At 43.9% G+C, this 23,803-nt stretch overlaps 1 protein-coding gene across 1 annotated transcript; it reads left to right on the top strand.

Moving 5' to 3' along the window:
• The first annotated feature begins 3,669 nt into the window (after nucleotides 1-3,669).
• Nucleotides 3,670-22,614, top strand: rcn3 (reticulocalbin 3, EF-hand calcium binding domain). Its single transcript, XM_041816936.1, has 8 exons — nucleotides 3,670-3,714; nucleotides 11,244-11,467; nucleotides 13,176-13,369; nucleotides 13,717-13,889; nucleotides 20,036-20,096; nucleotides 20,186-20,277; nucleotides 20,394-20,501; nucleotides 21,703-22,614. The coding sequence occupies exons 2-8, from the start codon at nucleotides 11,250-11,252 to the stop codon at nucleotides 21,808-21,810; spliced, it is 954 nt and encodes a 317-aa protein (XP_041672870.1). The 5' UTR covers nucleotides 3,670-3,714; nucleotides 11,244-11,249; the 3' UTR covers nucleotides 21,811-22,614.
• The last annotated feature ends 1,189 nt before the right edge of the window (nucleotides 22,615-23,803 follow it).

Raw genomic sequence — 23,803 nt, 5'->3', positions numbered from 1 at the left:
GAGTTCATTTAAAACATAAATTTAAAAAATGTGTTATCAGGTGTCAACACTAATTTAGATCAATCTACTTATAAATGTTATGTTTCATTTTAACCAAGCTTGTTTTGCTAAATGCTAATAGGCTAAATATTACACACTGCACCTTTAACTGTTTTCAATTTTTGCTGTATTTTTTCATATTTTTGTCGGCTGCTGATGGAAATTTCTGCTGGGAGAAGAGTTTATTCAAGAGAGGAGCTCCTTTCATTGAGACACAACAAATCTGGACAGCAACATCCAATTCCAGTGGACATCTTGAGGTGTTTGCGTGGTTGCCGTGCTGGTGCAAAGGTGAAGGCTAGGAAATGGAGATATAAGCCCTTTCTTCCATCAGTCATCATGGGAAACGTCAACTCTCTGCCCAACAAAAGCGACGAGCTGGAGACACTGGTGAAGACTGACAAAACATACCGTGAATGCAGTCTCCTGTGTTTTACTGAAACCTGGTTGAATCAAAACAACTCAGACTCAATTGTGGATCTACCTGGCTTCACTCTCATAAGGTCAGACAGAGATACTAAAGCTAGTGGCAAGAAGAAAGGGTTTATTTGTTAACCAGAGATGGTGTAACTCCTCACATATAACTGTTAAGGAGAAGTTGTGTTGTCCAGGTATTGAACTGTTGGCAGTTGCCCTTCAACCGTATTATGTTCCAAGGGAGTTCAGTCATATCATAACAATACTTGTATACATTCCACCCAAGGCAACTGATTCGGTTCTGTATAATGTTTTGCATGATACTGTTGCTAGGATACAGACTCAACATCCTGAGGCACTTGTAATAATATTAGGAGACTTCAACCCTGGATCACAAGCGACATAAAGACAATCCTCAACCAGAAAAAGAAAGCTTTTAGAGACGGTGACAAAGAACGGCTCAAAGAAGTGCAACATGAGTTGAAGAGGAGACTGAAGATGGCAAAGCTGGAATACAAAAAGAAGATGGAGAGGAATTTTCCACACAGCAACATCCGTGATGTGTGGAGAGGAATCAGTACCATCTCTGGACAACAATAAAAAGAAAAGGAAGCCAATAGTGGGTGATGTGGAAAGAGCTGATGAACTCAACCTGTTCTTCAACAGATTTGACACTGTGGACACACCTACTTCCACTGCTGCTCCTCCTTCTTCTCCTCAACATATGGAAATCCCCACCATAGCTCCTCCTCCTCCTTCTCCGTCTCCTACACACATCTCCACAGCTGCAGCCTCTTCCCTTCTAGCACCTGTACCCTTCTCTGTCACAGAGACAGGGGTGAGGTTGGAGCTTGAGAGACTTTGCTCTGGGAAGGCAGCTGGCCCAGATGGTGTGTGTCCAAGGCTGCTTAAAGACTGTGCTGCACAACTGTGTCAACCTCCCCACAGGATCTTCAACCTGAGTCTACAGCTGGGGCGGGTGCCTGCTCTATGGAAAACATCCTGTATTTTACCAGTACCAAAAACAAAATGTCCGGCTGAACTAAATGACTACAGACCTATTGCCCTTACCTCACACATCATGAAATCTCTGGAGCGGCCGATTCTACGCCTACTGAGGCTTGAGGTCAAAGACAAACTGGATTCCCTGCAGTTTGCATACAAAGAACACATTGGAGTGGATGATGCCGTCCTCTTCATGCTTCACCGTGCCCTGTCTCATCTGGAGGAACCTGGAGTTTATGTGAGAATCATGTTCTTTGATTTTTCAAACACATTCAACTCCATCCAACCCACCATACTCAAAGACAAGCTCACAGAGATGGGAGTGGATCCTTGCTGTGTTTCTTGGATCACAGATTATCTGACAGGAAGGCCACAGTTTGTCAGGCTGGGGAACTGTGTTTCTGGGACATTAATGAGCAGTACAGGGGCTCCACAAGGGACAGTCCTGGCTCCATTCCTGTTCACACTGTATACATCAGACTTCAAATACAGCACTGAGTCCTGCCACATCCACAAATACACGGACGACACTGCTATGGTGGCGTGTATCAGAAATGGACAAGAAGCTGAATACAGAGATCTGATCAGTGCCTTCAGACTGGAGTCACAAAAACTGCCTCCTACTCAACACCTCAAAGACAAAGGAAATGATCATAGATTTCCACAGATCCAAACCCGCTCTTCAGCCAGTGAACACTTGTGGCGTGGACATGGAGGTGGTGACATGGTATAAATATTTAGGTGTACGCCTGGATAGTAAGTTGGACTGGTCTAAAAACGTAGACTTCATCTACAAAAAGGGGCAGAGCCGCCTCTTTTGCCTGAGAAGACTCCAATCATAGACATCTGCAGTAAGATGCTGCAGATGTTTTATCAGTCTGTGGGGGCAAGTGTTCTGTTTGATGCTGCAGTCTGCTGGGGAGGCAGTGGAAAACACAAGGATGCAAACTGGTGAAAAAAGCTGGCTATGTGCTCCGAGTCAAGCTGAACTCATTGGAGGATGAGGTGGAGAGAGCAAGGTTGAGGCCATTCTGAGAAACATGGATCGTCCACTTCATATCTGCCTCAGTGAGCAAAGAAACAACGGTGGTGGACGGCTCCGATCCCTGCGCTGCAGGACAGAAAGATTTAGAAACTCTTTCATACCATCAGCTATTAGACTGTATAATTCTACAGTAAACAGATGAGACTCCCAGGCGACTGAATTTCCCTTCAGGATGGATAAAGTTCTTGTATTGTATTGTATTGTATTGTAAATGATGTCAAAATTAAACGTTGGCGTGTCAGACCTCAGATATCTGGATGTAAAACTGCTAAACAGTGAGCTTTGAGTTGGTTCTGTCCTGCTCTCTCCTTTTCTAAGTTAAAAAGATGATTTAGAATATTTAGATGGCTCATTGTGATTGGTTTTAGATGAAGCCTGTGTTGGGGCCTCTCTATCATTAAAATGACTGCACTGACTATTTTTATGTTTTGTCTGCTATTTTAAATGTGTGGCTCAGTATCTTTCTGGTGAATTAACCAGTTTTACTGTGATTCAGTCACAATTAGATCTAATAAATACATAAATATGTAACTTTATTACAGAAGACAAATTTATGACAAAATATTCATATGAGCCACAGAGAAATTAAGGAGGAAAAAAATGATCATTTGTGGAAAAGAGAGAATAATTCATTGAACGATATTGTTGATTTTAATAATTGTATTTAAAATGTTAGATTTCATTATTCAATATTAAATAATGTTGATTGAATATTTTTATTAAGAATGGGCCTTTAATTTTCATAATTTAATCACAATTTAACCATATTTTGAATGTCTATATTTGTATTTAAATTTATGTTGGAACATTCCTCCTCAGGTTGTTAATGTCTCTATTTAATATAAAATCATGTTGGAACATTCCTCCTCAGGTTGTTAATGTCTCTATTTAATATAAAATCATGTTGGAACATTCCTCCTCAGGTTGTTAATGTCTCTATTTAATATAAAATCATGTTGGAACATTCCTCTTTTGGGCGGGAGAGTCCATCCCTTGAATTACTGACTGATGCATCTACGTGACAACGTGGCGGTTGACAGCCAATCAGAGCGTATATATTTGACTACTTCTCATTGGTCAGAATCTCCGTGGAGCTGGTGGACATTGGTTGTCTGAAGGAGAAGTCCCGCCCCCCCTAACGTAGATATTTAAAGAGACAGAGTGCCAACGCGGACTGATCCGATCAGAGGGAGACTGGAGGAGGAGCGGTGAGTCCGGATTCATTTAAAATTTAATCTTAAGGTTTAAGTGAAATTAGAGATTAAAGTGTGACAGACCGAGTCTAATCTGGTAAACTACAGATGTTTTAATCTGAATGTTTTAACTGGAAGAGGTCAGAAAGTACCCTCGTGTTTCCCTGCAGGTCGTATAAATCCTCCGCCTTTTACTTAAGATTTTCTAAGTTTTATTTAATAATCTATCTATCTTTCTATCTATCTATCTGTCTGTGTTTCTATCGTTCAGTGATAGAGACTCCTGGTATTCATCCTCATTGATCACTCCAGGATCATTTATTGATCTAAACTCTGATTTTGATGTTAGAATCTCTTAAAGACTAAGGATCAGGATACAAGGCTGACTAATGATAAATAGTTTGTCAATAAGCAAGAGATAGAAACCTGATCATGTTATTGATCAGACTGTGGGAGAGATAATCTATCAGGGATCAATAATGACAGAGGACAAAAGCTTTAATAAACCTACGAATATTTAATCAGGATGTTTAACAGGAAAGAGAAGAATGTCTGAATATTTTTGTCCAGAGTTTGATGACGTTTCCTGATGTTTCTGATTAATGATTAAAATTATTCTTCAGTTTATTTAATCATGGAGGACTTCAGGGGAGGATGGAGCCCTGAACCTGATCAGCCTCCCTGGACCTGATCAGGCTCCCTGGACCTGATCAGGCTCCCTGGACCTGATCAGCCTCCCTGGACCTGATCAGGCTCCTCCATAGGGAAGAACTGCAGAATACTGCTGGCAACAGTTCAGTCCAAAAAAGAGTTAGACCGTCAGCTTTAAAAAAAAACCTCAGTTCAACGTTACCAGGTCCCTAACATCAGGGATTTACAAAACCTTAAACCAGATCAGACCGTCTCCACTGTTACTAATTAATGAAACCAGGATTTAGAGGAGACCAGATTCAGTAAACCATCTACAGGTCTAGGGTTATTCAGAAACTCATAAATTAATTTGGGATTATGACCTCCGCCAATGAGGTCATGTGATCGGCAGGGTGAGTTTGTTAGCAACATAACTCAAATGTCATGGACGGATTTTGATGAAATTTTCAGGAAATATCAGAAATGGCATAAGGAAGAACTGATTAGATTTTGGGAGTGATTCGGATCACTGCTGTACTATTAGGAGACAGAGCTGATGGAGGAGGTCTGCACTCTCTCAGTGCTTTTCTAGTTATCATTAGTATTTATTCATTTATTCTATGATTTAAATCACTGCTAATGATGCTAAGGGTTAGTTCACAGAGGACATGATAGCGGCCAGCAGGGATCAGCTGACGGTCAGCTGATCATAATCGTCTCAGCCCAGCTCCCACAGCCAATCACAGTTCTTTCTCTGAACAAAGCAGTGTATTTATACATATATACGTCCTTCTCAGTAACCCCTGCTTCATTCATGCTCAACCACCCTAGCCTCCTCCTTTATAGACTAAAGCTCCACCTCCTCCACCCCAGCCTCCTCTTTAATAGACCAAAGCTCCACCTCCTCCTCCCCAGCCTCCTCCTTTATAGACCAAAGCTCCACCTCCTCCAGCCCAACCTCCTCCTTTATAGACAAAAGCTCCACCTCCTCCACCCCAGCCTCCTCCTTTATAGACCAAAGCTCCACCTCCTCCACCCCAGCCTCCTCCTTTATAGACCAAAGCTCCACCTCCTCCACCCCAGCCTCCTCCTTTATAGACCAAAGCTCCACCTCCTCCACCCTAGCCTCCTCCTTTATAGACCAAAGCTCCACCTCCTTCACCCCAACCTCCTCTTTTAGAGACCAAAGCTCCACCTCCTCCACCCCAGCCTCCTCTTTTATAGACCAAAGCTCCACCTCCTCCACCCCAGCCTCCTCCTTTATAGACCAAAGCTCCACCTCCTCCACCCCAGCCTCCTCCTTTATAGACCAAAGCTCCACCTCCTCCACCCCAGCCTCCTCCTTTATAAACCAAAGCTCCACCTCCTCCACCCCAGCCTCCTCCTTTATAAACCAAAGCTCCACCTCCTCCACCCCAGCCTCCTCCTTTATAGACCAAAGCTCCACCTCCTCCACCCCAGCCTCCTCCTTTATAGACTAAAGCTTCATCTCCTCCACCCCAGCCTCCTCCTTTATAAACCAAAGCTCCACCTCCTCCACCCCAGCCTCCTCCTTTCTAGACCAAAGCTCCACCTTCTCCACCCCAGCCTCCTCCTTTATAGACTAAAGCTCCACCTCCTCCACCCCAGCCTCCTCCTTTATAGACCAAAGCTCCACCTCCTCCACCCCAGCCTCCTCCTTTATAGACCAAAGCTCCACCTCCTCCACCCTAGCCTCCTCCTTTCTAGACCAAAGCTCCATCTCCTTCACCCCAGCCTCCTCTTTAAGAGACTAAAGCTCCACCTCCTCCACCCCAGCCTCCTCCTTTATAGACCAAAGCTCCACCTCCTCCACCCCAGCCTCCTCCTTTATAGACTAAAGCTCCCCCTCCTCCACCCCAGCCTCCTCCTTTATTGACCAAAGCTCCACCTCCTCCACCCCAGCCTCCTCTTTTATAAACCAAAGCTCCACCTCCTCCACCCCAGCCTCCTCCTTTATAGACTAAAGCTTCATCTCCTCCACCCCAGCCTCCTCCTTTATAGACCAAAGCTCCACCTCCTCCACCCCAGCCTCCTCCTTTCTAGACCAAAGCTCCACCTTCTCCACCCCAGCCTCCTCCTTTATGGACTAAAGCTCCACCTCCTCCACCCCAGCCTCCTCCTTTATAGACCAAAGCTCCACCTCCTCCACCCCAGCCTCCTCCTTTATAGACCAAAGCTCCACCTCCTCCACCCTAGCCTCCTCCTTTATAGACCAAAGCTCCACCTCCTTCACCCCAGCCTCCTCTTTTAGAGACCAAAGCTCCACCTCCTCCACCCCAGCCTCCTCCTTTATAGACTAAAGCTCCACCTCCTCCACCCCAGCCTCCTCCTTTATTGACCAAAGCTCCACCTCCTCCACCCCAACCTCCTCCTTTATAAACCAAAGCTCCACCTCCTCCACCCCAGCCTCCTCCTTTATAGACCAAAGCTCCACCTCCTCCACCCCAGCCTCCTCCTTTATAGACCAAAGCTCCACCTCCTCCACCCCAGCCTCCTCCTTTATAGACCAAAGCTCCACCTCCTTAACCCCAACCTCCTCCTTTATAGACCAAAGCTCCACCTCCTCCACCCCAGCCTCCTCCTTTATAGACCAAAGCTCCACCTCCTCCACCCCAGCCTCCTCCTTTATAGACCAAAGCTCCACCTCCTCCACCCCAGCCTCCTCCTTCATAGACTAAAGCTCCACGTCCTCCACCCCAGCCTCCTCCTTTATAGACTAAAGCTCCACCTCCTCCACCCCAGCCTCCTCCTTTATAGACAAAAGCTCCACCTCCTCCACCCCAGCCTCCTCCTTTATAGACTAAAGCTCCACCTCCTCCACCCCAGCCTCCTCCTTTATAGACTAAAGCTCCACCTCCTCCACCCCAGCCTCCTCCTTTATAGACAAAAGCTCCACCTCCTCCACCCCAGCCTCCTCCTTTATAGACTAAAGCTCCACCTCCTCCACCCCAGCCTCCTCCTTTATAGACCAAAGCTCCACCTCCTCCACCCCAGCCTCCTCCTTTATAGACCAAAGCTCCACCTCCTCCACCCCAGCCTCCTCCTTTATAGACCAAAGCTCCACCTCCTTCACCCCAACCTCCTCTTTTAGAGACCAAAGCTCCACCTCCTCCACCCCAGCCTCCTCTTTTATAGACCAAAGCTCCACCTCCTCCACCCCAGCCTCCTCCTTTATAGACTAAAGCTCCACCTCCTCCACCCCAGCCTCCTCCTTTATTGACCAAAGCTCCACCTCCTCCACCCCAACCTCCTCCTTTATAAACCAAAGCTCCACCTCCTCCACCCCAGCCTCCTCCTTTATAGACCAAAGCTCCACCTCCTCCACCCCAGCCTCCTCCTTTATAGACCAAAGCTCCACCTCCTCCACCCCAGCCTCCTCCTTTATAGACCAAAGCTCCACCTCCTCCACCCCAACCTCCTCCTTTATAGACCAAAGCTCCACCTCCTCCACCCCAGCCTCCTCCTTTATAGACCAAAGCTCCACCTCCTCCACCCCAGCCTCCTCCTTTATAGACCAAAGCTCCACCTCCTCCACCCCAGCCTCCTCCTTTATAGACTAAAGCTCCACCTCCTCCACCCCAGCCTCCTCCTTTATAGACCAAAGCTCCACCTCCTCCACCCCAGCCTCCTCCTTTATAGACCAAAGCTCCACCTCCTCCACCCCAGCCTCCTCCTTTATAGACTAAAGCTCCACCTCCTCCACCCCAGCCTCCTCCTTTATAGACTAAAGCTCCACCTCCTCCACCCCAGCCTCCTCCTCTATAGATTAAAGCTCCACCTCCTCCACCCCAGCCTCCTCCTTTATAGACCAAAGCTCCACCTCCTGCACCCTAGCCTCCTCCTTTATAGACCAAAGCTCCACCTCCTTCACCCCAGCCTCCTCTTTTAGAGACCAAAGCTCCACCTCCTCCACCCCAGCCTCCTCTTTTATAGACTAAAGCTCCACCTCCTCCACCCCAGCCTCCTCCTTTATTGACCAAAGCTCCACCTCCTCCACCCCAGCCTCCTCCTTTATAAACCAAAGCTCCACCTCCTCCACCCCAGCCTCCTCCTTTATAGACCAAAGCTCCACCTCCTCCACCCCAGCCTCCTCCTTTATAGACCAAAGCTTCATCTCCTCCACCCCAGCCTCCTCCTTTATAAACCAAAGCTCCACCTCCTCCACCCCAGCCTCCTCCTTTCTAGACCAAAGCTCCACCTTCTCCACCCCAGCCTCCTCCTTTATAGACTAAAGCTCCACCTCCTCCACCCCAGCCTCCTCCTTTATAGACCAAAGCTCCACCTCCTCCACCCCAGCCTCCTCCTTTATAGACCAAAGCTCCACCTCCTCCACCCCAGCCTCCTCCTTTATAGACCAAAGCTCCACCTCCTCCACCCCAGCCTCCTCCTTTATAGACTAAAGCTCCACCTCCTCCACCCCAGCCTCCTCCTTTATAGACCAAAGCTCCACCTCCTCCACCCCAGCCTCCTCCTTTATAGACCAAAGCTCCACCTCCTCCACCCCAGCCTCCTCCTTTATAGACTAAAGCTCCACCTCCTCCACCCCAGCCTCCTCCTTTATAGACTAAAGCTCCACCTCCTCCACCCCAGCCTCCTCCTCTATAGATTAAAGCTCCACCTCCTCCACCCCAGCCTCCTCCTTTATAGACCAAAGCTCCACCTCCTGCACCCTAGCCTCCTCCTTTATAGACCAAAGCTCCACCTCCTTCACCCCAGCCTCCTCTTTTAGAGACCAAAGCTCCACCTCCTCCACCCCAGCCTCCTCTTTTATAGACTAAAGCTCCACCTCCTCCACCCCAGCCTCCTCCTTTATTGACCAAAGCTCCACCTCCTCCACCCCAGCCTCCTCCTTTATAAACCAAAGCTCCACCTCCTCCACCCCAGCCTCCTCCTTTATAGACCAAAGCTCCACCTCCTCCACCCCAGCCTCCTCCTTTATAGACCAAAGCTTCATCTCCTCCACCCCAGCCTCCTCCTTTATAAACCAAAGCTCCACCTCCTCCACCCCAGCCTCCTCCTTTCTAGACCAAAGCTCCACCTTCTCCACCCCAGCCTCCTCCTTTATAGACTAAAGCTCCACCTCCTCCACCCCAGCCTCCTCCTTTATAGACCAAAGCTCCACCTCCTCCACCCCAGCCTCCTCCTTTATAGACCAAAGCTCCACCTCCTCCACCCTAGCCTCCTCCTTTCTAGACCAAAGCTCCATCTCCTTCACCCCAGCCTCCTCTTTAAGAGACTAAAGCTCCACCTCCTCCACCCCAGCCTCCTCCTTTATAGACCAAAGCTCCACCTCCTCCACCCCAGCCTCCTCCTTTATAGACTAAAGCTCCACCTCCTCCACCCCAGCCTCCTCCTTTATTGACCAAAGCTCCACCTCCTCCACCCCAGCCTCCTCTTTTATAAACCAAAGCTCCACCTCCTCCACCCCAGCCTCCTCCTTTATAGACTAAAGCTCCACCTCCTCCACCCCAGCCTCCTCCTTTCTAGACCAAAGCTCCACCTTCTCCACCCCAGCCTCCTCCTTTATAGACTAAAGCTCCACCTCCTCCACCCCAGCCTCCTCCTTTATAGACCAAAGCTCCACCTCCTCCACCCCAGCCTCCTCCTTTATAGACCAAAGCTCCACCTCCTCCACCCCAGCCTCCTCCTTTATAGACCAAAGCTCCACCTCCTCCACCCCAGCCTCCTCCTTTATAGACTAAAGCTCCACCTCCTCCACCCCAGCCTCCTCCTTTATAGACCAAAGCTCCACCTCCTCCACCCCAGCCTCCTCCTTTATAGACCAAAGCTCCACCTCCTCCACCCCAGCCTCCTCCTTTATAGACTAAAGCTCCACCTCCTCCACCCCAGCCTCCTCCTTTATAGACTAAAGCTCCACCTCCTCCACCCCAGCCTCCTCCTCTATAGATTAAAGCTCCACCTCCTCCACCCCAGCCTCCTCCTTTATAGACCAAAGCTCCACCTCCTGCACCCTAGCCTCCTCCTTTATAGACCAAAGCTCCACCTCCTCCACCCCAGCCTCCTCCTTTATAGACCAAAGCTCCACCTCCTCCACCCCAGCCTCCTCTTTTATAGACTAAAGCTCCACCTCCTCCACCCCAGCCTCCTCCTTTATTGACCAAAGCTCCACCTCCTCCACCCCAGCCTCCTCCTTTATAAACCAAAGCTCCACCTCCTCCACCCCAGCCTCCTCCTTTATAGACCAAAGCTCCACCTCCTCCACCCCAGCCTCCTCCTTTATAGACCAAAGCTTCATCTCCTCCACCCCAGCCTCCTCCTTTATAAACCAAAGCTCCACCTCCTCCACCCCAGCCTCCTCCTTTCTAGACCAAAGCTCCACCTTCTCCACCCCAGCCTCCTCCTTTATAGACTAAAGCTCCACCTCCTCCACCCCAGCCTCCTCCTTTATAGACCAAAGCTCCACCTCCTCCACCCCAGCCTCCTCCTTTATAGACCAAAGCTCCACCTCCTCCACCCTAGCCTCCTCCTTTCTAGACCAAAGCTCCATCTCCTTCACCCCAGCCTCCTCTTTAAGAGACTAAAGCTCCACCTCCTCCACCCCAGCCTCCTCCTTTATAGACCAAAGCTCCACCTCCTCCACCCCAGCCTCCTCCTTTATAGACTAAAGCTCCCCCTCCTCCACCCCAGCCTCCTCCTTTATTGACCAAAGCTCCACCTCCTCCACCCCAGCCTCCTCTTTTATAAACCAAAGCTCCACCTCCTCCACCCCAGCCTCCTCCTTTATAGACTAAAGCTCCACCTCCTCCACCCCAGCCTCCTCTTTTTTAAACTCTAGTTTATTTTAGTATCTAATGTTTAAATTAAATCCAATGAGCCTAATATTTTCAGGTATTCATTTATAATTATTTTCCTCTGTGCTTCCTCTTCATCAGTTCACGATGAAGCTGCTGACATCGTTAGCGTGGCTCAGCGTCTGGGCCACTGTAGCCCTCGCTGTCCCTGCTCAGGAGAAACGTGTCCATCGCCATGCCGACCTCAGTGACCACGCCCATGATGACGGCCATGGTTTCCAGTATGACCATGAAGCATTCCTGGGAAAGGAGGAGGCGAAGACATTTGATCAGCTGACCCCTGAGGAGAGCAAAGAGAGGCTGGCGTAGGTCACATTCACCTTCATCATCTTTGTTGTCAGTGTTTCTCTGATTAAACCTTAAATAAAGTAGGAATGCCTCGTTAAGATCAAAACCTATTTAATCAGATTTGATCCTGTTTAACTGACAACAGAGAATAATAGAACAATGACCCTGGTGGGTTTAACCCTTTATTAACCCTTTAAATGGGTCAAGAAGGCCAAGGCATCCACCTGCTCCCTCGACCCCATGCCCACACCACTGGTGAAAGCATCTCTGTCTGTTCTGTGCCCCATCATGGTAGACATCATCAACACCTCATTATCATCTGGAACTGTCCCCTCATCCTTCAAAACTGCCTCAGTAACCCCCATCATCAACAAGCCTGGGTCAGACCCGGAGGACCTCTCCAACTATTGACCGATCTCCAACCTTCCCTTCATCAGCAAAATTCTCGAAAAAGCAGTCGCTGCCCAACTCTAGCAACACATGTCCAACCATGAGCTCCATGAACCTCTTCAATCAGGATTTCACACTCGCCACAGCACTGAGACCGCCCTTATCAAAATAACCAATGACCTCCTCACAGCTGCAGATTCTGGACACATCAGCCTCCTCATCCTCCTTGACCTAACCGCTGCCTTCGACACAATATCCCACACCATCCTCCTCCACTGTCTGTCTCACCATCTTGGCATCACTGGTACAGCTCTCTCCTGGTTTCACTCATATCTCTCACAAAGAAAACAGTTTGTTACCATCGGCACCTCTCACTCATCCCCCGCCCCAGTTAACCAGGGCGTGCCTCAAGGCTCTGTTCTTGGACCTCTCCTTTTCACCATCTACATGCTTCCCCTTGGACAGATTATTCACAAACACGGTCTCAGCTTCCACTCTTATGCAGATGACACCCAACTCTATCTCAGCACCAAACCATCCACTCAGCTCCCTCCCCACTCCCTGGTAAACTGCCTCCATGACGTCAAAGCCTGGATGACCTCTAACCAGCTCAAACTCAACAGCAATAAAACAGAGCTCATGGTGGTGGCCCCCAAAGCGCTGCTGCAGAAGGTTGGAGACCTCATGCTCCATGTGGACGGGACCTCCATCTGTCCGTCCTCCGAGGTCCGAAACCAGGGCGTCATCCTGGACTCCACCCTCTCCTTCCAGTCCCACATAAAGTCTGTCACCAAATCTGCCTTCTATCATCTCAAGAACATCTCCAGACTCCGACCATCACTCCCTGATTCTGTGGCTGAAACACTCATTCATGCTTTCATAACCTCCCGCCTGCACTACTGTAATGGAGTCCTGTCTGGAGTTCCCAGCAAAACCCTGGACAGGCTTCAGTACGTCCAAAACTCTGCAGCTAGAGTTCTCACCCGCACTAGACCCTGGCAACACATCACCCCGACCCTCATCCACCTCCACTGGCTCCCTATCAAGTCCCGCTGTTCACCACAGCCTACAGTCTTCCCTAAACCAGCCCTCACACTCATCCTACCCCTCACATAGTTTGTCCATGTCTATGAGTTCCTGTAAAGCGTCCTTGGGTTTCTTGAAAGTCGCTTTATAAATTCAAGATATTATTATTATTATTATTATTATTATTTATTGTCTCTGTAGAATCAGCTGATGGTAGTGACCCTGGTGGGTTTAACCCTTTATTGTCTCTGTAGAATCAGCTGATGGTAGTGACCCTGGTGGGTTTAACCCTTTATTGTCTTTCTGTAGGAAGATTGTGGATCGTATCGACACTGATAAAGACGGCTTTGTGAGCCACTCTGAGCTGCACTACTGGATCAAACACAGGCAGAGGAGGTACATCGAGGAGAACGTGAACAAACACTGGAACGACTATGACAAGAACCAGGACAGAAAGATCAGCTGGGAGGAGTACAAGAACACCACCTATGGATATTACCTGGGTAACTCTCATACACGTTTTAGTCTGGGTTCTGCTGCTAAGGATGGTTTAACACTCTTCTCCAAAGATTTTCAATGTTGTGGTTCAGTGTAGAAAATTTGCAGGAGTTTGTTTGGTTTCTGTAAATTAAAATCTTAACATCACTAATAGCGGTTGTCTGGGACCGTAGGTTTTGCTGCTATGGTAAACAGGTTTTCATCTGCTTTTATTTTGTTAAAATAATCCTAACATTCAGATTTCCTATTTGGTCCTGGCCCTCCCGGGACCACAGAGACCAGATCATGAAGTTATTAGAAAAAAACTAAAATCTGAACCCTTTAAAGCTAAACATTGATGTTTCCTCTGCAGACGAGGAGTTTGACGATATTGACGACAAAGCCACTTATAAATCCATGCTGACTCGCGATGAGAGGAGATTCAAGATGGCCGACAGAGACAGAGATGGCATCGCCACACGAGACGAGTTCAAAGCATTTCTCCATCCCGAAGAGTTCGACTACATGAGAGACGTAGTGGTGCAGGTATAGGCTGCTCTCTGGGAAGGGTTTGAACCTAACTTCATGTGGGTGTAAACCTGACTTTATGTGGGTTTAATCCAGACTTTATGTGGGTTTAAATCTAACTTTATGTGGATGTAAACCTGACTTTATGTGGGTTTAATCCTGACTTTATGTGGGTTTAAATCTAACTTTATGTGGAAGTAAACCTGACTTGATCTGGGTTAAAACCTGGCTTTATGTGGATGTAAACCTGAATTTATTTGGGTATAATCCTGACTTTATTTGGGTTTAATCCTGACTTTATGTGGATGTAAACCTGACTTTATATGGGTTTAATCCTGACCTTATGTGGGTTTAATCCTGACTTTATGTGGGTTTAAATCCTGACTTTATGTGGATGTAAACCTGACTTTATGTGGGTTTAATACTGACTTTATGTGGGTTTAAATCTAACTTTATGTGGAAGTAAACCTGACTTGATCTGGGTTAAAACCTGACTTTATGTGGATGTATACCTGACTTTATTTGGGTTAAATCCTGACTTTATTTGGGTTTAAACCTGACTTTATGTGGGTTTAAACCTGGCCTTATGTGGATGTAAACCTAACTTTATGTGGGTTAAAACCTGACTTTATGTGGATGTAAACCTGACTTTATGTTGGTTTAATCCTTACTTTAGGTGGGTTTAAACCAGACTTTATATGGATGTAAACCTGACTTGATGTGGGTTTAAAACTGACTTTATGTGGATGTAAACCTGACTTTTTGTGGGTTTAAAACTAACTTTATGTGGGTTTAAACCTGAGTTGATGTGCGTTTAAACCTGACTTTATGTGGATGTAAGCCTGACTTTATGTGGGTTAAAACCTGACTTTTTGTGTGTTTAAACCTGACTTTATGTGGTTTTAATCCTGACCTTATGTGGGTTTAATCCTGACTTTATGTGGGTTTAAACCTGACTTTATGTGGATGTAAACCTGACTTTATCCGGGTTAATACCTGACTTTATGTGGATGTAAACCTGAGTTGACGTTGGTTTAATCCTGACTTTATGTGGGTTTAAACCTGACTTCATGTGGATGTAAACCTGACTTGATCTGGGTTAAAACCTGACTTTATGTGGATGTAAACCTGACTATATGTTGGTTTAATCCTGACTTAATGTGGGTTTAAACCTGACTTTATGTGGATGTAAACCTGACTTTAACTGGGTTAAAACCTGACTTCATGTGGATGTAAACCTGACTTTATGTTGGTTTAATCCTTACTTTAGGTGGGTTTAAACCAGACTTTATATGGATGTAAACCTGACTTGATGTGGGTTTAAAACTGACTTTATGTGGATGTAAACCTGACTTTTTGTGGGTTTAAAACTAACTTTATGTGGGTTTAAACCTGAGTTGATGTGCGTTTAAACCTGACTTTATGTGGATGTAAGCCTGACTTTATGTGGGTTAAAACCTGACTTTTTGTGTGTTTAAACCTGACTTTATGTGGTTTTAATCCTGACCTTATGTGGGTTTAATACTGACTTTATGTGGGTTTAAACCTGACTTTATGTGGATGTAAACCTGACTTTATCCGGGTTAATACCTGACTTTATGTGGATGTAAACCTGAGTTGACGTTGGTTTAATCCTGACTTTATGTGGGTTTAAACCTGACTTCATGTGGATGTAAACCTGACTTGATCTGGGTTAAAACCTGACTTTATGTGGATGTAAACCTGACTATATGTTGGTTTAATCCTGACTTAATGTGGGTTTAAACCTGACTTTATGTGGATGTAAACCTGACTTTAACTGGGTTAAAACCTGACTTCATGTGGATGTAAACCTGACTTTACGTTGGTTTAATCCTGACTTTATGTGGATGCAGTCCTGACTTTATGTGGGTTCAAACCTGACTTTATGTGGGTTCAAACCTGACTTTATGTGGGTTTAAACCTGAGTTTATGTGGGTATGAATCTCTCTTAATATGGGCTTAAACCTGACTTTATGTAGGTTTAAACCTGAATTGATGTTGGTTAAAACCTGAGTTGATGTGGATGCAAACCTGACTTTATGTGGGTTCAAACCTGACTTTATGTGGATTTAAACCTGACTTTATGTGGATGTAAACCTGACTTTATGTGACTGCTGAAACCTGAGTTTATGTGGGTTCAAACCTGACTTTAAAGGGTGTTAAACCTGACTTTATGTGGATGAAAATCTGACTTTATTTGGGTTAAAACCTGACTTTATGTGGGTTCAAACCTGACTTTATGTGGGTTTAAACCTGACTTTACGTTATTTTAATCCTGACTTTATGTGGATGTTAACCTGACTTTATGTGGGTTTAAACCTGACTTTATGTGGATGTAAACCTGACTTTATGTTGGTTTAATCCTTACTTTAGGTGGGTTTAAACCAGACTTTATATGGATGTAAACCTGACTTCATGTGGGTTTAAAACTGACTTTATGTGGATGTAAACCTGACTCTTTGTGGGTTTAAAACTAACTTTATGTGGGTTTAAACCTGAGTTGATGTGCGTTTAAACCTGACTTTATGTGGATGTAAGCCTGACTTTATGTGGGTTAAAACCTGACTTTTTGTGTGTTTAAACCTGACTTTATGTGGTTTTAATCCTGACCTTATGTGGGTTTAATACTGACTTTATGTGGGTTTAAACCTGACTTTATGTGGATGTAAACCTGACTTTATCCAGGTTAATACCTGACTTTATGTGGATGTAAACCTGAGTTGACGTTGGTTTAATCCTGACTTAATGTGGGTTTAAACCTGACTTTATGTGGATGTAAACCTGACTTTAACTGGGTTAAAACCTGACTTCATGTGGATGTAAACCTGACTTTACGTTGGTTTAATCCTGACTTTATGTGGATGCAGTCCTGACTTTATGTGGGTTCAAACCTGACTTTATGTGGGTTCAAACCTGACTTTATGTGGGTTTAAACCTGAGTTTATGTGGGTATGAATCTCTCTTAATATGGGCTTAAACCTGACTTTATGTAGGTTTAAACCTGAATTGATGTTGGTTAAAACCTGAGTTGATGTGGGCTTAAACCTGACTTTATGTGGATGCAAACCTGACTTTATGTGGGTTCAAACCTGACTTTATGTGGATTTAAACCTGACTTGATGTGGGTTTAATCCTGACTTTATGTGACTGCTGAAACCTGAGTTTATGTGGGTTCAAACCTGACTTTAAGTGGGTTTAAACCTGACTTTATGTGGATGAAAATCTGACTTTATTTGGGTTAAAACCTGACTTTATGTGGGTTCAAACCTGACTTTATGTGGGTTTAAACCTGACTTTACGTTATTTTAATCCTGACTTTATGTGGATGTTAACCTGACTTTATGTGGGTTTAAACCTGACTTTATGTGGATGTAAACCTGACTTTATCTGGGTTAAAACCTGACTTTATGTGGGTTCAAACCTGACTTTATGTGGGTTTAAACCTGACTTTACGTTATTTTAATCCTGACTTTATGTGGATGTAAACCTGACTTTATGTGGGTTCATACCTGACTTTAAGTGGGTTTAAACCTGAGGTGATGTGGGTATGAATCTGACTTAATATGTGCTAAAACCTGACTTTATATAGGATTATACCTGAGTTGATGTTTGTTTAAACCTGAGCTGATGTGGGTTAATCCTGACTTTATGTGGCCTTCCACCTTCCACCTGTGGACTTGAACCTGAGTTGATATGGGTTTAAACCTGACTTTATGTGGATGTAAACCTGTCTTTATGTGGGTTTAATCCTGACTTTATGTGGATGTAAACCTGACTTTATGTGGTTTTAATCCTGACTCTATGTGGGTTTGAAACTGACTTTATGTGGATGTAAACCTGACTTCATGCAGGTTTAATCCTGACCTAATATGGGTTAAAACCTGACTTTATGTGGATGTAAACCTGACTTTATGTGGGTTTAATCTTGAATTTATGTGGACGTAAACCTGACCTTATGTGGATATAAACCTGATTTGATGTGGGTTTAACCCTGAGTTGATGTTGGTTTAAACCTGAGTTGATGTTGGTTTAAACCTGACTTCATGTGGGTTTAACCCTGAGTTGATGTTGTTTTTAACCTGACTATATGTGGGTTTGAACCTGAGTTGATGTTGGTTTAAACCTGACTTTATGTGGGTTTAAACCTGATTTCATGTGGGTTTAAACCTGAGTTGATGTTGGTTTAAACCTGAGTATATGTGGGTTTCAACCTGATTTTATGTGGGTTTAAATCTGACTTTGTGTGGATGCAATCCTGAGTTTATGTGGGTTCAAACCTGACTTTATATGGGTTTAAACCTGAGTTGATACGGCTTTTAACCTGAATTTATGTGGGTTTAAGCCTGAATTGATGTGGGTCTCAATCTGACTTAATGTGGGCTTAAACCTGACTTAATGTAGGTTTAAGCCTGAGTTGATGTTGGTTTTAACCTGACTTTATGTGGGTTTCAACCTGAGTTGATGTGGGTTTAAACCTGAGTTCATATTGGTTTAAACCTGACTTTATGTGGTATTAAACCTGACTTTTTGTAGGTTTGAACCTGAGTTGATGTGGGCTTGAACCTGACATAATGTGGGTTTAAACCGGACTTTTTGTGGGTTCAAACCTGACTTTACGTGGGTTTAAACCTGAGTTGATGTTGGTTTAAACCTGAGTATGTGTGGGTTTCAACCTGATTTTATGTGGGTTTAAATCTGACTTTATGTGGATGCAATCCTGAGTGTAGGTGGGTTCAAACCTGACTTTATATGGGTTTGAACCTGAGTTGATACGGCTTTTAACCTGAATTTATGTGGGTTTAAGCCTGAATTGATGTGGGTCTCAATCTGACTTAATGTGGGCTTAAACCTGACTTAATGTAGGTTTAAACCTGAGTTGATGTGGGTTTCAACCTGAGTTAATGTGGGTTTAAACATGAGTTGATTTTGGTTAAACCTGTAGTTTATATTTGTTTAACCCTGAGTTTATCAGGCATTAAACCTTACTTTATGTAGGTTTGAACCTGTTGATGTGGGCTTGAACCTGAGTTGATGTGGGTTAAACCTGACTTGATGTGGGGTCAAACCTGACTTTACGTGGGTTTAAACCTGAGTTGATGCAGGTTTAAACCTGAGTATGTGTGGGTTTCAACCTGATTTTATGTGGGTTTAAACCTGACTTTATGTGGATGTAAACCTGACTTTATCTGGGTTAAAACCTGACATAATGTGGGTTCAAACCTGACTTTATGTGGGTTTAAACCTGACTTTACGTTATTTTAATCCTGACTTTATGTGGATGTAAACCTGACTTTATGTGGGTTCATACCTGACTTTAAGTGGGTTTAAACCTGAGGTGATGTGGGTATGAATCTGACTTAATATGTGCTAAAACCTGACTTTATATAGGATTATACCTGAGTTGATGTTTGTTTAAACCTGAGCTGATGTGGGTTAATCCTGACTTTATGTGGCCTTCCACCTTCCACCTGTGGACTTGAACCTGAGTTGATATGGGTTTAAACCTGACTTTATGTGGATGTAAACCTGTCTTTATGTGGGTTTAATCCTGACTTTATGTGGTATTAAACCTGACTTTTTGTAGGTTTGAACCTGAGTTGATGTGGGCTTGAACCTGACTTAATGTGGGTTTAAACCGGACTTTTTGTGGGGTCAAACCTGACTTTACGTGGGTTTAAACCTGAGTTGATGCAGGTTCAAATTTGTTTTGTTTGTTTTTGCATTAGTTACTTTTGAACTGTAGCTGCTGGTTCATTATGTTTTTATTTTATAAATGTCATTGTCTTATTTAGTTATTCTTTTCTAGTGATGGGTGGTTAGGGTTTTGAATTTAATCAATTAAATAACTTTCTGACTCATGCTTCTGCTTTGATTAGTTTAACGTTTTTATAATCTTCATTTTATTTTATATTAATTTTCATATTTTATTTTATTTTGTTAAATTAAGTGCCAGTGGTCCTGCTTTGGTCAGTTTAAAGTATTTTTACAATCTTTTTATTTATTTATTTATTTTTTTAAATTTCATTTTAGTTATTTTTTAAGTTTTATTTAATTTTATTTAATTAGTGCTGACTCAGCTCCTGTTTTAATCAGTCCAGATATATTTTTGTTCTTTAAGCTCCTGATTCTTTTTTCCCCTCCAGGAAACAATTGAAGACATCGATAAAAACGGCGATGGAAAAATCAACATAGACGAATACATCGGTATGTTTCCTCTCTTTCACTGTCTCCACCCCTGTTCTCCTCAGCTGAAGGTCACCTGACCTTGAGTTGACGTATTTGTTTCTCCACAGGTGACATGTTCACACCTGAAAACGGCGAGTCGGAGCCTGATTGGGTTCAGACGGAGAAGAAACATTTCTCAGAGTTCAGAGACGTGAACAAGGTAAAGAAATTAAAAAAGAAATTAAATAGAAAGAAAAAGACTCAGAGTAGATAAACCTGTAGTTTATTATGATTCTGTTTTTATCTCGAGTATTAAATAAATGAATGATGTGACAGGACGGTTACCTGGACGCTAATGAGGTCGCTCAGTGGGTTCTACCTGGAGAGGTCGACCACGCCGCCAATGAAGCCACACACCTGATCCACGAGACCGACACGGACAAGGTACACCCTCTAAAGTACACACTCTGAAGTACAAACTCTAAAGTATACACTCTGAAGTACACACTGAAGTATACACTCTGAAGTACATTCTGAAGTACACACTGAAGTAAACACTCTGAAGTACACACTGAAGTACACTCTGATGTGTACACACTGAAGTACACACTCTGAAGTACATTCTGAAGTACACACTGAAGTAAACACTCTGAAGTACACACTGAAGTACACTCTGATGTGTACACACTGAAGTACACACTCTGAAGTACATTCTGAAGTACACACTGAAGTATCACTCTGAAGTACATTCTGAAGTACACACTGAAGTACACACTCTGAAGTACACACTGAAGTACACTCTGATGTGTACACACTGAAGTACACACTCTGAAGTACACACTCTGAAGTACACACTAAAGTACACACTGAAGTATACACTCTGAAGTATACACTGAAGTACACAGTGAAATACACACTCTAAAGTATACACTGAAGTACACTTTGAAGTACACACTCTGAAGTAAACAATAAAGTACACACTGAAGTACACACTGAAGTACACTCTGAAGTACGCTCTGAAGTATACACTCTGAAGTACACACTCTGAAGTTCACACTCTGAGGTACACACTGAAGTACACTCTGAAGTACACACTCTGAATTACACACTGAAGTATACACTGAAGTGCACAGCAGACACACACCAGATATACTCACTGGTAACAAACTCAAAGTCCTTGTAGAGATGCTATGATATCTGGGATAAATGTATTATTATCATTATTATTACTATTGCCATTATGTTATTAATATTATTATTATTATTTTTAATATTATGATCTTTATTGCCATTATTATTATCTTTTTTATTATCAACGTTATCATTATTGCCATTCTAATAAATATGATCATAATTGTTATTATTATTGATTATCATTCTCATTTTTATGATCAGTGTTACCATTATTATTATTATTTAATCATTATCATTATTATTAGTATACTTATTATTATTATAATCAAAGTCCATCACATGTCACGTAGCTGTCAGTGTTTCTTCTGAGTCTGCTCTCTAACATGGAGACAATAATTACCTTGAATAATTTTGGTGTAATCATTAACACTTCTCTCTCTTTCTCTCTGTCTTCTTCTTTACCTTTTAATGATAATCGTTTAACCCCGCCCACTCTAATTGGACCAATCAGGACGAGAAAATAACCAAGAAGGAGATTCTGGCTAACTGGAACATGTTTGTGGGCAGCCAGGCCACCAACTATGGAGAAGACCTGACCAAGAGACACGACGAGCTCTGATCAGCGGGGTCATCAGGGGTCAAAGTTTAGCCATAGGGAGATGGGTTGGGGGGGGGCTGAGAATCAGGTTTTACTGGGACTCTCTAAAGTCCAGTTTCCTGTGGATGGAGCAATGATATAGAGGAGCTTTAACATAAAACATCCCTGTGGTTTTTTCCTCGCTTTCAGATTGATTTATTTATTTTTTTTTGTTCTTATTTGGAAACGACAGGGAGGAGGGGGAGGGGTGTGACATAGACCCCCCTCTCAAGGATCAGGCTCCTCACTGACATTTCTATAGACATATAAGACCCCACCACCACAGGAAGCAGGTTTAAGAGCACCTCAGTTTTTTCTGTTTCTCTGTAATCCAGAATAATCCTGGACACCGATGATCAATAATCCACTCCAGTCTGGTGGATCACATACTGTGTATGTGGTCACAGCTGATCACAAAGACACTCCTCATGGTCACCTTCATTTCTATCACATGTTCTAATGATGATGTGGTCGACAGTCTACGGTGGCCCGGATAGTTGTTGCAGCTCGTTGTTCATGCACAGATTTCTTCCTCTGTCTGAGCCCTCCAGGCCACCGTAGTGACAACTGAACTGTGGATCAGATCCACACAGCACTGACGGCCAGATCGAACAAACGTTTGAGTTTTTATGAAAGCATCAGCAGAGATGACATCTTTATACGGAGACAGAGAACGTCTGAGAACATTTGAAAAAGATTTCACAGTTTGGTAAACTTTTCTGTCACAGTGTTGGAATTTTCAGGACAGGTGTGTCTCTGAGATTCTGGAATAAAATGTTTGTTTTTCTAAAAGGTTTTTGTGTTCTTGGAGAAAATGTGCTGAAATATGGAGGCAGTGGACAGGGGAGGAGGTAAACAGGGAAACAGGTGAACAGGTAAACAGATGTACAGGTAAACAGGTGAACAGGTAAACAGGTAAAGAGATGAACAGGTGAACAGGTAAACAGGTGAACAGGTAAACAGATGAACAGGTAAACAGGTGAACAGGTAAACAGGTAAAGAGATGAACAGGTGAACAGGTAAACAGGTGAACAGGTAAACAGATGAACAGGTAAACAGGAGACCAGGTAAACAGGTAAAGAGATGAACAGGTGAACAGGTAAACAGGTGAACAGGTAAACAGGTGAACAGGTAAACAGATGAACAGGTAAACAGGTGAACAGGGAATCAGGTGAACAGGTAAACAGATGTACAGGGAAACAGGTGAACAGACAAACAGGTAAACAGGTAAAGAGATGAACAGGTGAACAGGTAAACAGATGAACAGGTAAACAGATGAACAGGTAAACAGGTAAACAGATGAACAGGTAAACAGGTGAACAGGGAATCAGGTGAACAGGTAAACAGATGTACAGGGAAACAGGTGAACAGACAAACAGGTAAACAGGTAAAGAGATGAACAGGTGAACAGGTAAACAGATGAACAAGTAAACAGGTAAACAGATGAACAGGTAAACAGATGAACAGGTAAACAGGTAAAGAGATGAACAGGTAAACAGGAGACCAGGTGAACAGGTGAATAGGTAAACAGGTGAACAGGTAAACAGGAGTTAGCCATCTCAGAGTTTATTATACTGACCAAATTTTCTGTGCTGAAAGTGACCTCTTAGTTTCTTTGGTAAGGTTCACTCAGAAGTTAGATTAACTCAGAGTTTCTACTCTGAGGTTAGATAAACTCAGAGTTTCTGATCTGAGGCAAGATAACTGTAGCTTTAATTGATTTTTTTAAAAATGTTCTTGATTTAAAGAGCCTGTAAAGTGACAGTAAATCTGTATTTAGGTTTGTTATGACAGCTCACTTCGTTACAAACCTCTAAATCAAATTTCAGTCAAATAAAAAAATCTCTAAATTTATGAAATTAAACTTCAAAATCATGAAAATAAAGCAGTATCTGCTCCAGGATGGTGTGGGCGTGTCTTCTTAATGAGCTGAAGCCACGCCCGCTCAGGAGAAATACCATCCTGACAAAATTTA

The sequence above is a fragment of the Cheilinus undulatus genome, linkage group 21 (assembly GCF_018320785.1).
Source record: "Cheilinus undulatus linkage group 21, ASM1832078v1, whole genome shotgun sequence".
Taxonomy (NCBI): domain Eukaryota; kingdom Metazoa; phylum Chordata; class Actinopteri; order Labriformes; family Labridae; genus Cheilinus; species Cheilinus undulatus.
Note: the sequence above shows the minus strand (reverse complement) of the source record. Positions and strands in the feature narration are given on the sequence as shown.